Below are 12094 nucleotides of genomic sequence, written 5' to 3' on the forward strand. Positions count from 1 at the left end.
AGAACCAGGAGGTCACGGGTTTGATGCCCAGTCAGGGCACATGCCTGGGTTGTGGGCTTGATCCCCAGTAGGGAGTGTACAGGAGGCAGCCAATCAATGATTCTCTCTCATCATTGATGCTTCTTTCTCTCTCTCTCTGAAATCAATTAAAAGAAAAAAACCCTCAGAATCTTGTTCTCGTGCACTTTGCAGCCTCTGGCCAAGCTACTGAGCTGCAGTCCACTCTCCTCAAGGCCTGTTTCAACCCCCTGACCCAGGGCTGCCTGGAGCCCCCTCCCCTGAGCCCCGGGGAAGGCAGCACAGTCAGGGCCCTCTGCAGGGGCATGTCTGCCTAGTCAGGGACAGGTTTCTGTTTTTCCTCCTTTGTCCCCACAAGCACAGGCTTGCATGGGACAGTCTGTCTAAATATCCAAGTGTTCACTGACCAACTGAACCATTTGCAAAGCTACAGGCCCCCAGAGACAGGGTTCCCACAGAGCCCCTCAGGGCTGATGAAGGCCCAGAAGTCTTCCATGGCACCTGTAGTGTCCCCTCCGGCCCCATTCCTTTATCCACAATTTCGAGTTCTCCAAAGCTCTGAAACGTCAAGGTTTTTCAAACTTGGTAGCAAAGCTGCACCGGAACTGATGTGTAGCCATTTATTATGGTTTCCACCCCCGCCCCCCTGCCCCCGGTTCCTTTGAGGAGTAGTGCTCCCTGACAAAAGTCTTAATGTGTCATGATGATGAGGCCCAGCCCTGGGTTCCAGAGAGGTGTTGGATACTGTATAATACATACAAAGGATTCTGAATTCAAACAGCTTTGGAAAGGTTGGGGCAGTGAAGTGTCCTCACATTTGTCACCGGTCTGGACCAGACGGAGGCTCCTGGTCCTGGGGAGGGCGGACTTTGGCCACAGAAATGGCAGAGTGACCGGGCTGCTGCTGTGACTGTCACACGTACAGACTGTGGGCTGGTGGTTCAGAGATGTCGGAGCCCTGGGACCCTCTTTCCCCTGCCCCCGGGCGGATGGAGGAAGCAAGGGGCACACAAGGGGCTGGAGCGGGAGGAGGGTCTCCTGTCTGTGGAGGGTACAGCAGGCCACCTCCCTCCTAACCTGGAGAGGTGGTGCCCACAGGTCTGACTGTCCCTTCCTGAGGGACTTAAGGCTCCAGATGCGCCACCTGGGAGCACTCCAGGAAGGTCCAGGCTGAGGGTACCAGGAGTGTGATGTGACAAGGAGAACGGGGGGCACTCGTGTTTGTGAGTTCCGTGTACTCACTGCAGGTCTGGGGCCTCGGCTTCCTCACATGCAAAGGGGGTGCAAGCCCTGGACCTCTTTTCACAGCGCCCCTCGCTGCCCTCCAGCACAGAACTCCAGGATCCCCCTGGGTCTGCCTAGCAGAGGGGGTTGCAGAGCAGGAGCTGGCATGAGGCAGCCAGACCCCAAGGGGCAAGTTTTACAGAAGGGCCACAGGGCAGGGTGGTCAGAGGCCCAGAGTGGGACTGGGGGCCATGGGAGCAGGAGTCGCAGTCCAGGCCGGCAAAGGGACCAGGGAGGTGGGGCAGTGGGGATGGGGACCCTGCCCCTGACTGATGGAGGGGAGGGCGTGGCCGCCAGGCTGCCGGCGCTGGGACGGGTGGGGGGCGCCCGGGTCCCCGCCCCCGCGGGCCGCGCCGGGTCGCGCGTGGGCGCGGCGGGCGCCGATTGGCTGCCGGGCGCGCGGGCGGGGCGGGCGGCGGCGCGCGGAGGGCCGGTCACCCCGCAGCCCGGCCTCGGCCTCGCCGCTCATCGCCGCGCCCCGCCCCGCCCGCGCGCCCGCCGCCGCACGTCCCCCACCGGCGGCCACCATGAGCACAGGCCTGCGGTACAAGAGCAAGCTGGCGACTCCAGGTGAGCCTGGCGCCCGCCCGCGCGCGCCTTTGTCCCCGCCGCCCGCCCGTCTCTCACCGTCTCTCTCCGTCTCTCCCCCGCCTGCCGGCCCGGAACCGCCCGGACCCGGACACCGACCCAACCCCGACCCCGACCCAGCAGAGGACAAGCAGGTACGTGCGTTCCGCCGACCACCCGGCGGGCTGTCACCTATTGTGGCACGAACGCTGCGGGCGCCCAGGCGAGACCCCGCCCCCGCCCCCGCCGGCCCTCACCCCACCCTGTCGCGATAACCGATTGTCAGCCGGGCGGTGCTGCAGTGCCTAGGGCTGCGGATGGGAGGAGTGGGCACCATGCCGCGGGGCCTGGCCTCTGACCCTCACAGCGGAGCGTGCACTCCTCCCAGGATGGGTGGACCGGCCAGGTGCCCTCCCACTGGTCCAGCGCCTGCATCCTCAGGCTGACCTGGCCGCGTACTGAGGGTACTGAGTGAGGCCATTGGTTATGGCAGGCCACAGGCTGGGGGCCCCCCGGGGCGGGGTCTCTGTATCCATCAGCCAGCACAGAGACCCCCCCGAGCAGCCCCACAGGGGAGCCTTTGCCCACCCCACGCCACTCCTCTGCATTTGATGCCCTTTCTCCCTCCACGCCAGTTTGAGTGGGCTGGTCTGTGGCCAGGCCTCTTCTCCAGGCTGGGAGCCTCCAGGGCCTGGTCTGAGTCATCCCCAAGCCCAGCAAGGGTCTTCCTACCTCGTGGCCATCCAGAGCCCTTGGCTTGGTCTGCACCCTCCAGGACCCGGCAGGAGGCTGGTCTGGGCACCCACAGTGAACCCCAGGTGGAGTCAGGGTGAAACAGAGCTGGAAACCCAGAGAGTGAGATGGGGGTGGGTAACCTGGTGGGCTGGGGCTCTGGAGCAGCCCTGCTGGGGCCTCTCTGGCTTGTTTGTGGGAGAAAAGACAGGCCCAGCCTTGCACCAGGGTGGCCCTGGCAGCCCTGGTGAGGATGGAGGCTCATACAGCAGGCAGATGCTGTGTGGAACCCCGAAGTGCTGGCTCAGGGTGAGGCAGGTGGGCTCGGTACAGCCCAGTTGGGAGTCACTGGCAGCCTGATACCAGTCTCCTGGCAGGGACACACCCTGCCCTGGGACTCCTGAGGTTCGTGGGGAGGGGCCCCGTGTCAACCTCACCCTACCAGTGAGGGGCTCCCCAGGGAGCCCAGGCCGGGAACTGCCTCCCCAGCATTGGCAGGTTGGACACTGCCTGAGATGCAGGGACACACACCGCCAGGCCATTGTTTGAGGGAGGGCGGGAAGGCCTGGAAGATCAGCCCCCATGGCTTCTGGGCCTGCAGTCACTGGCCAGGCAGTTGCTGCCCAGCACCACCAAGGGCCCCTCTTGCCCAGGTGTGAGTCCCTTCAGGCCTGTGTCTGCCCCCCCCCCTTGAAGTCAGCTAGGTGCCAGCCTAACCCATCCCCTGCCCCTAGGACCTAAGGAAGAGGGCACCATGCAGTTAGAGGGGGAGAGACCCAGGAACAGGGCTAGAGATCCAGGTGTTTGGGGCAGGAGCACAGGTGGCTCCGCTGTTACCGTTGTTGGTGTACTGAGCTGCAGCCTGTCCACACTCTGGCTACTGAAAAGGGGTGGCTCTCTGAGTTTCCACCCATTCCCAGGAAGGAGAGAGGGCTCTGTGGCCCTCTGGGCCTCCCTCCAATCCCCACCCAGGCTCAGGCAGGGATGGAGGCTCTGTGGGCTCTGGTGACTGCTTCCAGAGCTGACGGGTGATTCTAAGAATGGAAATGCCTCGAGAGTCTCGGGCTCCAGGAGGAGGTGGGCGCAGCTGTGTCTGGGGCTCGGGAAGCCCTGAGGAGAATTTGTTGTGCTTCAGGACCAGGGAAAGGTGGTGGCAGGGCCCCTTCTCTGGGCACAGTTGGGTGATGGGGCAGACAAGCTGGGAGCTGGGAGTGAGACTCACCCTCCCGGCCTATGCCTCCCAGAGGCTGGGCCTTACCAATGGGGACAATGAGGCGATCTGGGAGCCACAAGCTCTGCTAGACACCAGGCTGTGGGGTGCTGAGGCTCCCTCTCAGCCTGAGCCCAGAACCAGGTCTGTCTGTCTTCCTGGAGATGCCCTGGGCCTGAAATGCCAGACTTCTGGGTGGGTGTTGGTCTGAGCGCCATGTCTAAAGTGGACTCAGCCCAGAGGCCGCCTGCAGGTCAGCATGGCCAGCCAGTGAGAAGGCTTTTGGAGCCAGGACTGAGGGCCTGTCTGAAAGAGCTTGGGGCCCTGTGGCTGCCCACTCTCCATAATCTTCTCTCCGATGAAAAACTCCCCTGTTCCCAGCTGTGGGCCTTGCTCATCAGGTGCCAGCGGCTCCAGGCCCCACGGCAGCACCACCAGCCTGGCCAAGGGGACAGAGGCTCCTTGACCCGGGGTGGGTAGGGGAGAGCTGGGGGGCCTCCTGTCCCTACTGACACACAGTCTAGGGGGCAGCCTCTTCATACCCCAGCTCCTTGCCAGACCTCCCTTCCGTTCAGATTCTAGGTGGGAACTGGAGGGGATGTGAAGGGCGTAGGCATGTCCCAAGGGTCTACGTGGGAACTGGAGGGGAACTGGGCTTGGTGTTGAGACCACTGTGGTTCCTGGGTGGCCACATCGGGGTAAGGGCTGAGCTGCTGGAGCTCTCCAGTCCCTGTGTGCCCAGTTCTGTGGGTCAGAGCAGTCAGAGAGGCTAAGGGAATGGCTGCGGGAAGGGGGTCCCACTCCACACACCTCCACCTCTGCTGGCAAGGGCTTTCTGAAGACAGCCATGACAGCGCATGCGTGGCCTTCAGGTTAGTGGAGCAACATGATGGCCACAGCTCCCAAATTTCCAGAGGTGGAATGGGGTAGGTGGCTAGAGATCTGACTGGCTCCTTCCTGCTCCAAGTCTCCTTGGGCCTGGGAGGGGGTGGATATAGCAGTGGGGGGAGGGGGGGTGGGAACAGGTCCAGGGTCAGGAGGTGGGCTCTGATTCATGGGGAAGGTGGGCTCTGTCCTCGTCCGTTTCCCTCACATGTCTTGGGGGCCACGCTGCTTAAGTAGCCCCAGACATACACACAAACACGCACACACGAGGGGGAGGGGCAGTTCAGCCTCCAGCTGAGGGGAGGAGGCAGTGACGGGAGGGGTGTGCCAGTGGGTAGTCTGGACGCCGTGTCATCGCCGGCGGTTTTGGGTGGAGTCTGCGAGGGAAAAGTGGGGTGCATGGGCCGGTCGCGTGTGGGTGCGCGTGGGGCCCAGGAGTGGCCTTCGGCGCCCTCTGGCGGACAGAAGCTACAGCGCAGCTCTGGGGGGCGGGACACAGCGGCCACAGTCCCCCCGTTCCCGCCCCCAACGGCCCGCCGGTGGGACCCGACCTCACCTTCCTCCTCCTCCACCCTTGTTCACCCCGCTGTCCCGGCGCCTGGACTGAGGCCGCGAGTCCGGCAGCGGGGTTCCCTGCCCGCGCCGCGTGCCCCACTGCCCCCCGCAGCAGCTGTCGGTGGCTCCGCCCGCGGCCCAATTTCCAGGCGACCGTTTCCCGGCGACGGCGGGCGGGGCGACTCAGCGCAGCCCCGCCTCTGGTTCGCGTGCGGAGCGGGGCCGGCGGTGGCGACGCCGCGCGTCTCGGGGCGGGTCCGCAGAGGCAGGGGGATGGCTCGCGCGGCCTCCGGGGTCGGCGGCGCCCCAGGTGGGCCACGTCTGGTTTCCCGGCCTCGGTCCCTGTGTCCCTAAAACGGGACCGAGAACAGGGCTTCGAGGCACTACCGCGTTTGAGTTCCCCGAGAACGTCGGGCCCGTGTCGGCCTGACCCGGTTTGGGGTCCGAAGGCGCCCGCTGGGTCTGGGGGTCGCTGTGATGGATTCCCTGGCAGCACCCCAGGACCGCCTGGTGGAGCAGCTGCTGTCGCCGCGGACCCAGGCGCAGAGGCGGCTCAAGGTGTGTGGGGCGGGGAGTGGAATGTGGGTCAGCGTCCAGGGCTCTGGGGTGCGATGGGCCCACAGGGTCAGGTCCACAGGTGGTGGGCGCGGACCCGCGGGGGCGGGGTAGGCTCAGCGCCGGGATCTATAAATAGCCCTGCTCCAGCGCCGCTGCAGCCGCCACCCCCGCGGCTGGATCCGGGCCACGGGGCCTCCCACCCCCTGGTACACTCGCGAGGGGTGAGTATTGAGGCCAGGCTTCTCCTGCCCATGAAGGGCGTAGGCATGTCCCAAGGGTCTCAGTGTTGGTGCCCCCTGTTCACCACTCAAGGGAGGACACTGCCTGTGTCCGCTGTGCCCAGACATCGCTCCATCCCCACACACACACTCACACACACACACACACACACACACACACACACACACAGTCTTGGGACCCTGCAAAGCCCCTCCTTGAGGCTGGGGCAAAGGTGCCTTCACCAGCCACCCCCCGCACCTACCTGCCTTCCCACCTCCAGGCCTTTGCCCACAGGCCTCACCCCTTTCTGCCATTGAAATGCCCCACTCTGGGGACTCTGTCCTCTGCTGCCTCCTTGCCGGAGCTGGATGGGGGACGGCATGGGGCTACCCAGAAGCCCCAGGGTACCCCTGACCTGCCCTGCCCCTACCCCCAGGACATTGACAAGCAGTACGTGGGCTTTGCCACGCTGCCTAACCAGGTGCACCGGAAGTCGGTGAAGAAGGGCTTCGATTTCACGCTCATGGTGGCTGGTGAGTGGGCCAGGCTCCCAGGTGGGGTGGCTGGGGCCACTGGCTGGCCAGGTTCTGCTGTGGGGGCCTCAGACCTAATCCGACTCCTTCATGTATCTGTGGGCAGGTGAGTCGGGCCTGGGGAAGTCCACACTGGTCCACAGCCTCTTCCTGACCGACCTGTACAAGGACCGGAAGCTTCTCAGTGCTGAGGGTGAGTGAACCCCAAGCTGTCCTGGCACTGGTCACCATCTCCTCCTGTGTGACCCCTTAAGGGGTGCCCATCCAGGTCCATCCCCCCTTCTCCCTCCCCACAGCATGGGGTTTCCGTTCAGGGTCCAGCAGGAGTGGCCTGAACCACAGTCAGGCCGTGGCTGGGGCCGAAACACTAGGATGGATGAGAACAGCATCCTGGCTGCCCAGGGTGCGGGGGTGGCCCTGTCAGTGAGGCACCTCCAAGCTGTGTCTGTCTCCCCCGCAGAGCGCATCAGCCAGACGGTGGAGATCCTGAAGCATACGGTGGACATTGAGGAGAAGGGCGTCAAGCTAAAGCTCACCATTGTGGACACGCCGGGCTTTGGGGATGCTGTAAACAACTCCGAGTGGTGAGGCAGGCCTGGCTGGGGGGCAGTACCTGCCCAGCTGACCCGGCCTCCCTAGTGCCGGCATGCTGCCTTCACAGCCCGGCCTCATGCACCCTCTGCCCGCAGCTGGAAGCCCATCACCGACTACGTGGACCAGCAGTTTGAGCAGTATTTCCGTGACGAGAGCGGCCTCAACCGCAAGAACATCCAAGACAACCGGGTGCATTGCTGCCTGTACTTCATCTCTCCGTTTGGGCACGGGTGCGTGACTGTCCTGAGGCCAGGGGCCACCCGCCTCCTCGGAGAGCCACCAGAGCCTCCACAGCCAGTCCTCCCTGAGCCCCCCACCCCCCACCCCACCACGACCCCAGCAGCCCCTCACCACCCCGGCTGCTCCCTGCAGGCTGCGGCCGGTGGACGTGGGTTTCATGAAGGCTCTGCATGAGAAGGTGAACATCGTGCCCCTCATTGCCAAAGCTGACTGTCTGGTCCCCTGTGAGATCCGGAAGCTGAAGGAGCGGGTGAGCATATGTGGCAGTGGGTCTGGCCCAGGACTTGGTTCCAAGAGCACCAGGGGTGCTGACCCCGGGCATCAACACGCCAGGCCCAGGGGACCTTGCCAGCCCTTACGCTGACAGCCTTGCCCCACTGCAGATCCGGGAAGAGATTGACAAGTTCGGGATCCATGTGTACCAGTTCCCTGAGTGTGACTCAGACGAGGACGAGGACTTCAAGCAGCAGGATCGGGAACTGAAAGTGAGTATGCAGTCCAGTGGGCGGGGAGGGAACTAAAGTCCAGTTCACGTGGCGCCTAGAGGAGGCAGGGTGCCCAGGTCCCACGTGGGGGTTGCAACAGCGGTCTTTAGCCTGCGCAGTAGAGTCTCTTCACCTAGCCCGAGAGGACTGGGGTCACCCATGTTCCTGCCTGCCCAAAGGCACAGCTTCTGGCCAGGCCCCCCCACCCCTAACCCTACTCCTTAGTCCCCTGGTGAATCATCAGCCACTGGTTGTGTATGCACTGGCTCCCAGAATTCTGTGCAACAGAGGATGGGGGTGGCACCTAGAGTGGTTATGACCAAGGTCAAACTGGGGACAAGTGGTCACAAGGCCAAGAGCAGGGTTGGGCAGACCCTTGGCCCCAACCAAAGTCAGCAGGAATATCACCAGGAGGCATAAACTCAGTTATAGGCCCTAGGACAAGCATGTCAAACTCGCGGCCAATGGGCCGCATGCCTCATTTGAGTAAATGCCGGCCGCGGGTTTGACATGCTTGCAACTAGGATGCAGGCTGCACCAGCTCTGGCCTCAGCCAGCAGCAGGGAGGCTGGGAGGTGAGAGGGGTTTCCACTAGGATCCCTTTGGGGAGAGGTCACTGATGGTGATGCTGGCGGAGCTGACCAGGTGCTGAGTGCCCATGCCCCTCTCCAACCACTAACCCATACTAATTGGGCGTGAGCCCTTGCACCTGCCCCTCCGCAGGAGAGTGCACCCTTTGCGGTAATCGGCAGCAACACGGTGGTGGAGGCCAAGGGGCAGCGAGTCCGGGGGCGACTGTACCCCTGGGGGATCGTGGAAGGTGAGTCCAGGCATAGGGCACAGCAAGCTGGGTGGGAAGGCTAACCCTGGCTGGCGCCCCACCCACTGCACGCTCCTGCCCCACAGTGGAGAACCAGGCGCACTGCGACTTCGTGAAGCTGAGAAACATGCTCATCCGCACACACATGCATGACCTCAAGGACGTGACGTGTGATGTGCACTATGAGAACTACCGCGCACACTGCATCCAGCAGATGACCAGGTGCACCATCCCCCAAACCTGGACGTGCACCTCCTGGCCTCAGACACACCTCTATAACCAAGTTGTCCTGGCTGCCCACCCAGACTTGAACCTTGCCCCAGCCCCCCAAATTGGCTCCCCAGCACCTTGTCTCCCCAGCCCAGCCCAGAGGTGTGGGAGGTCAGGAGGGCAGCCTTGGTAGTGGTGAGGTTGGCTGAACCGCCCAGCAGCACTGTTCCTCTTGTCCACCCTGCAGCAAATTAACCCAGGACAGCCGCATGGAGAGCCCCATCCCCATCCTGCCACTGCCCACCCCCGACGCTGAGACGGAGAAGCTTATCAGGATGAAGGATGAGGAGGTTGGTGAGGCATGGAGCTGGGGTGGGGGTGGGAGGAAAGGCTAGCGGCTGGGAACTGAGCCAGGACCCTCCCATCTCATTTCTCACCCCACCTTCTGTGGTTCCTGCCCCACTTCCCAGCTGAGGCGCATGCAGGAGATGCTGCAGAAGATGAAGCAGCAAATGCAGGACCAGTGACCCCTCCCCAGCCCTACGTTGCCATGAATATACTGCCAGTTTCTGGACTGGCCCTTTCCACTCCTGGACCCCGACTGGCCTGGATTCGACCCTGGATTCATCTGGATCTCTGACAGGCCTGGATGCAACCCCAATCCCAGAGTGGCCTAGACCCAGACTGTTCCCGACCTGACCCAGAGACGTGGGGTCACAACCCCAGCCATCCCTAATTTATTCGCAACATCAGCCCCTCCCCTCATTTGTATGTTTCCATGGGGCCTGGCCAATGGCCCCCACTCTGGCCTTGGAGGAGCAGGAGCTAGGTTGGGCTGTGACTTTTGAGATTCTCTTCCCCCCAAACCCCCTCTTCTCAGAAGGTCACGGCCCTCAGACTCCAGGCCCTACTCAGGCAGAAGAGGGGAGCAGATCCCCGGACCTATTCCCCCACCCAGTGTCACAGCACAGACTTGGGAGCTGTGTCCCCCTGCTCCCGTGGGCCACCCAGCACATGCTGAGACCTCACTTTGTGTGGATGCAGGCCAGGTCCTCTCTTCCCTCCTCACCCAGTAGCTCAGCAGGCAGATGGAGCATCTGAGGCACTTAGGATCCCTCCAGACCTATGGATGGCAGCTTGGGGTCGGGATGCCTGTGACAGCCCATGCCCCTCCCCCACAGCTGTGGTTTGGGGAGGGCTCCGGAGCAGTGGGCTGTGGGCCATCCCCTGGCAATCCCCATGCCTGGACTGCTGTTCCCTGCCTGTGGCTGGGGGTCCTTCTCCCCAGCCTCATTGTTGCCCTGGGTTCCCTAGCCCTTGGCCCCGTCCACCATCCCTCCACCCGCATGAACCTCATTCCCCAGTTTTGTTAAGTTGTGAATGCCCTCCTGTCCTGGTGACGGGAGAACAATGTTGGTGAACGTCGCTAAGGGTGTCCGAGTACTCCTTTTGCTCCTGGGCCGAGTGGGGGCGGAAGTTCCGGCGGCGCTGGCCCCGGTGATAGCACTCTATCAGTGGCCCGCAGCGCCTTCGGAGGCAGCCTTGGGGTTATTTCTGGCCGGGCAGCTGTGCTGTGGTCGGTGTACCAGGAGGCCTGGGGCCTGGGAGGGACGTGGCGGCGTTATCTCCTGGTTCTCCGGCAAACGCCTCCACTCCAGAGCAAGCCGGGCCACCGTCCTCTCGCCATGGGCTCTGGTGAGTCTGGTGGCTGGGCCAGGCCACACCCTGAGCAGAGTCGGGTTGGGAGGCTCTCCAGTCGTTTTGGTTGCAGTGGGAAGAGATTGGGGTCAGACATAGAGGAAACTTGCAGCCAGTGCGCGGGGTGGTCGCGGTGGCGAGGCTTGTGAGCACTGGGGGAACGCGGGTCTCCCGGGGCTGGAGGTCAGGCCCGGCGCTCTGGGCGCTGAGGGGCCCACCCAGTTGCCCAGCAAACCGTCCGGCTCATCGCGGCGCTTCCTTTCCAGGGCCGCACGGGGCGCTGAGCCTATTGCTCCTGCTGCTCGTGCTGCTGAGCCGCCCGGCCGTGGGCTGCCCCGCGCCCTGTCGCTGCGCCGGGACGCGCGTGGACTGCGGGCGCCGCGGGCTGACGTGGGCCTCGCTGCCGGCCGCCTTCCCACCGGACACAACCGAGCTGGTGCTGACGGGCAACAACTTGACGGCGCTGCCGCTGGGGCTGCTGGACAGGCTGCCTGTGCTGCGCGCGGCTCACCTGAGCGCCAACCCCTGGCGCTGCGACTGCCGCCTGGTGCCGCTGCGCGCCTGGCTGGCCGGCCGCCCCGAGCGCGCGCTCTACCGCGACCTGCGCTGCGCCGCGCCCCCGGCGCTGCGGGGCCGCCTGCTGCCCTACCTGACCGAGGAGGAGCTGCGCGCCGCCTGCTCGCCGGGTGTGCTCTGCTGGGGGGCGCTGGCGGCCCAGCTGGTGCTGCTCGGCCTCGGGCTGCTGCACGCGCTGCTGCTGGCGCTGCTGCTGCGCCGCTTGCGAAGGCTGCGCGCCCGCGCCATACACCGCCTGTCACTGACCGCCCCGCTAGTGGTGGAGCCGGCCGGTGACAGCGAGTCCTAGGAGAAACGGACCGGCGCTGAGCGAGGTGGGCCTGCCAATTGGACAGGACCCTGCCGCAGGAGCCCTCGCCCTAACCTGGAGGCCACTCTCCTCCAGCCAGGCTTCATCTTCCAGGCCCCGCCCCGTCTGCAGGCCCTGGTCCACCGGGTGGTTGCTGCAAGCCCACCAATAAGCCCTGGGGACCAACTGCAGCCCAGACCCTGCGGGGTCCCTCACGCCAAACTCCAGTGCAGAATAAACCCTAACCCTCCTCCCGATCTGATCCGTCTCTACACCTGCAGCCTGGGAACCCTCTTTCCAAAACCACAGAAAAAGCTCTGAGCAGCAGTTCAAGGGGACACTCACCTTCCTACACCCCAAATAACCTCCAAACATGCGGTCAGTGAGTAAACTCCCCACAGCCACTGACTCACAGAAGTTCAAGTGGGGAGGGAGCCCCAAAGGACAATGACACACTCGGGTAGTGAGGACACTGGGGAGAGTGAGGACACTGTGGGCAATGAGGACTCTGGGGACAGTGAGGACAGTTTGGGGACAATGGAGACATTGGGGACAGTGAGGACCGTGTGTGAACAGCCAGTAAACTTACAGCCAGTGTGCAGAGTGGTTGGGGTGGTCAGG

At 63.9% G+C, this 12094-nt stretch overlaps 2 protein-coding genes across 5 annotated transcripts; both read left to right on the top strand.

The window, feature by feature from the left end:
* Positions 1–1721: 1721 nt before the first annotated feature.
* SEPTIN5 (septin 5) lies at positions 1722–10335 on the top strand. 4 transcript variants are annotated; one of them, XM_080649968.1, is made up of 12 exons: positions 1722–1872; positions 2011–2024; positions 6465–6561; positions 6668–6754; positions 7022–7145; positions 7251–7385; positions 7528–7645; positions 7779–7880; positions 8604–8700; positions 8787–8922; positions 9158–9260; positions 9381–10335. In XM_080649968.1, the coding sequence occupies exons 1-12, from the start codon at positions 1830–1832 to the stop codon at positions 9435–9437; spliced, it is 1113 nt and encodes a 370-aa protein (XP_080506094.1). In that variant the 5' UTR covers positions 1722–1829; the 3' UTR covers positions 9438–10335. The 4 variants fall into 4 exon arrangements, with proteins under 4 accessions (XP_080506094.1, XP_080506095.1, XP_080506092.1 ...); XM_080649969.1 differs by having other exon boundaries at positions 2014–2024; XM_080649966.1 differs by having other exon boundaries at positions 1722–2024.
* On the top strand, positions 9624–11743 carry GP1BB (glycoprotein Ib platelet subunit beta). Its single transcript, XM_080649970.1, has 2 exons — positions 9624–10605; positions 10875–11743. The coding sequence occupies exons 1-2, from the start codon at positions 10596–10598 to the stop codon at positions 11471–11473; spliced, it is 609 nt and encodes a 202-aa protein (XP_080506096.1). The 5' UTR covers positions 9624–10595; the 3' UTR covers positions 11474–11743.
* The last annotated feature ends 351 nt before the right edge of the window (positions 11744–12094 follow it).

The sequence above is a fragment of the Plecotus auritus genome (genome assembly GCF_963455305.1).
Source record: "Plecotus auritus genome assembly, chromosome: 13".
NCBI classification, from domain to species: domain Eukaryota; kingdom Metazoa; phylum Chordata; class Mammalia; order Chiroptera; family Vespertilionidae; genus Plecotus; species Plecotus auritus.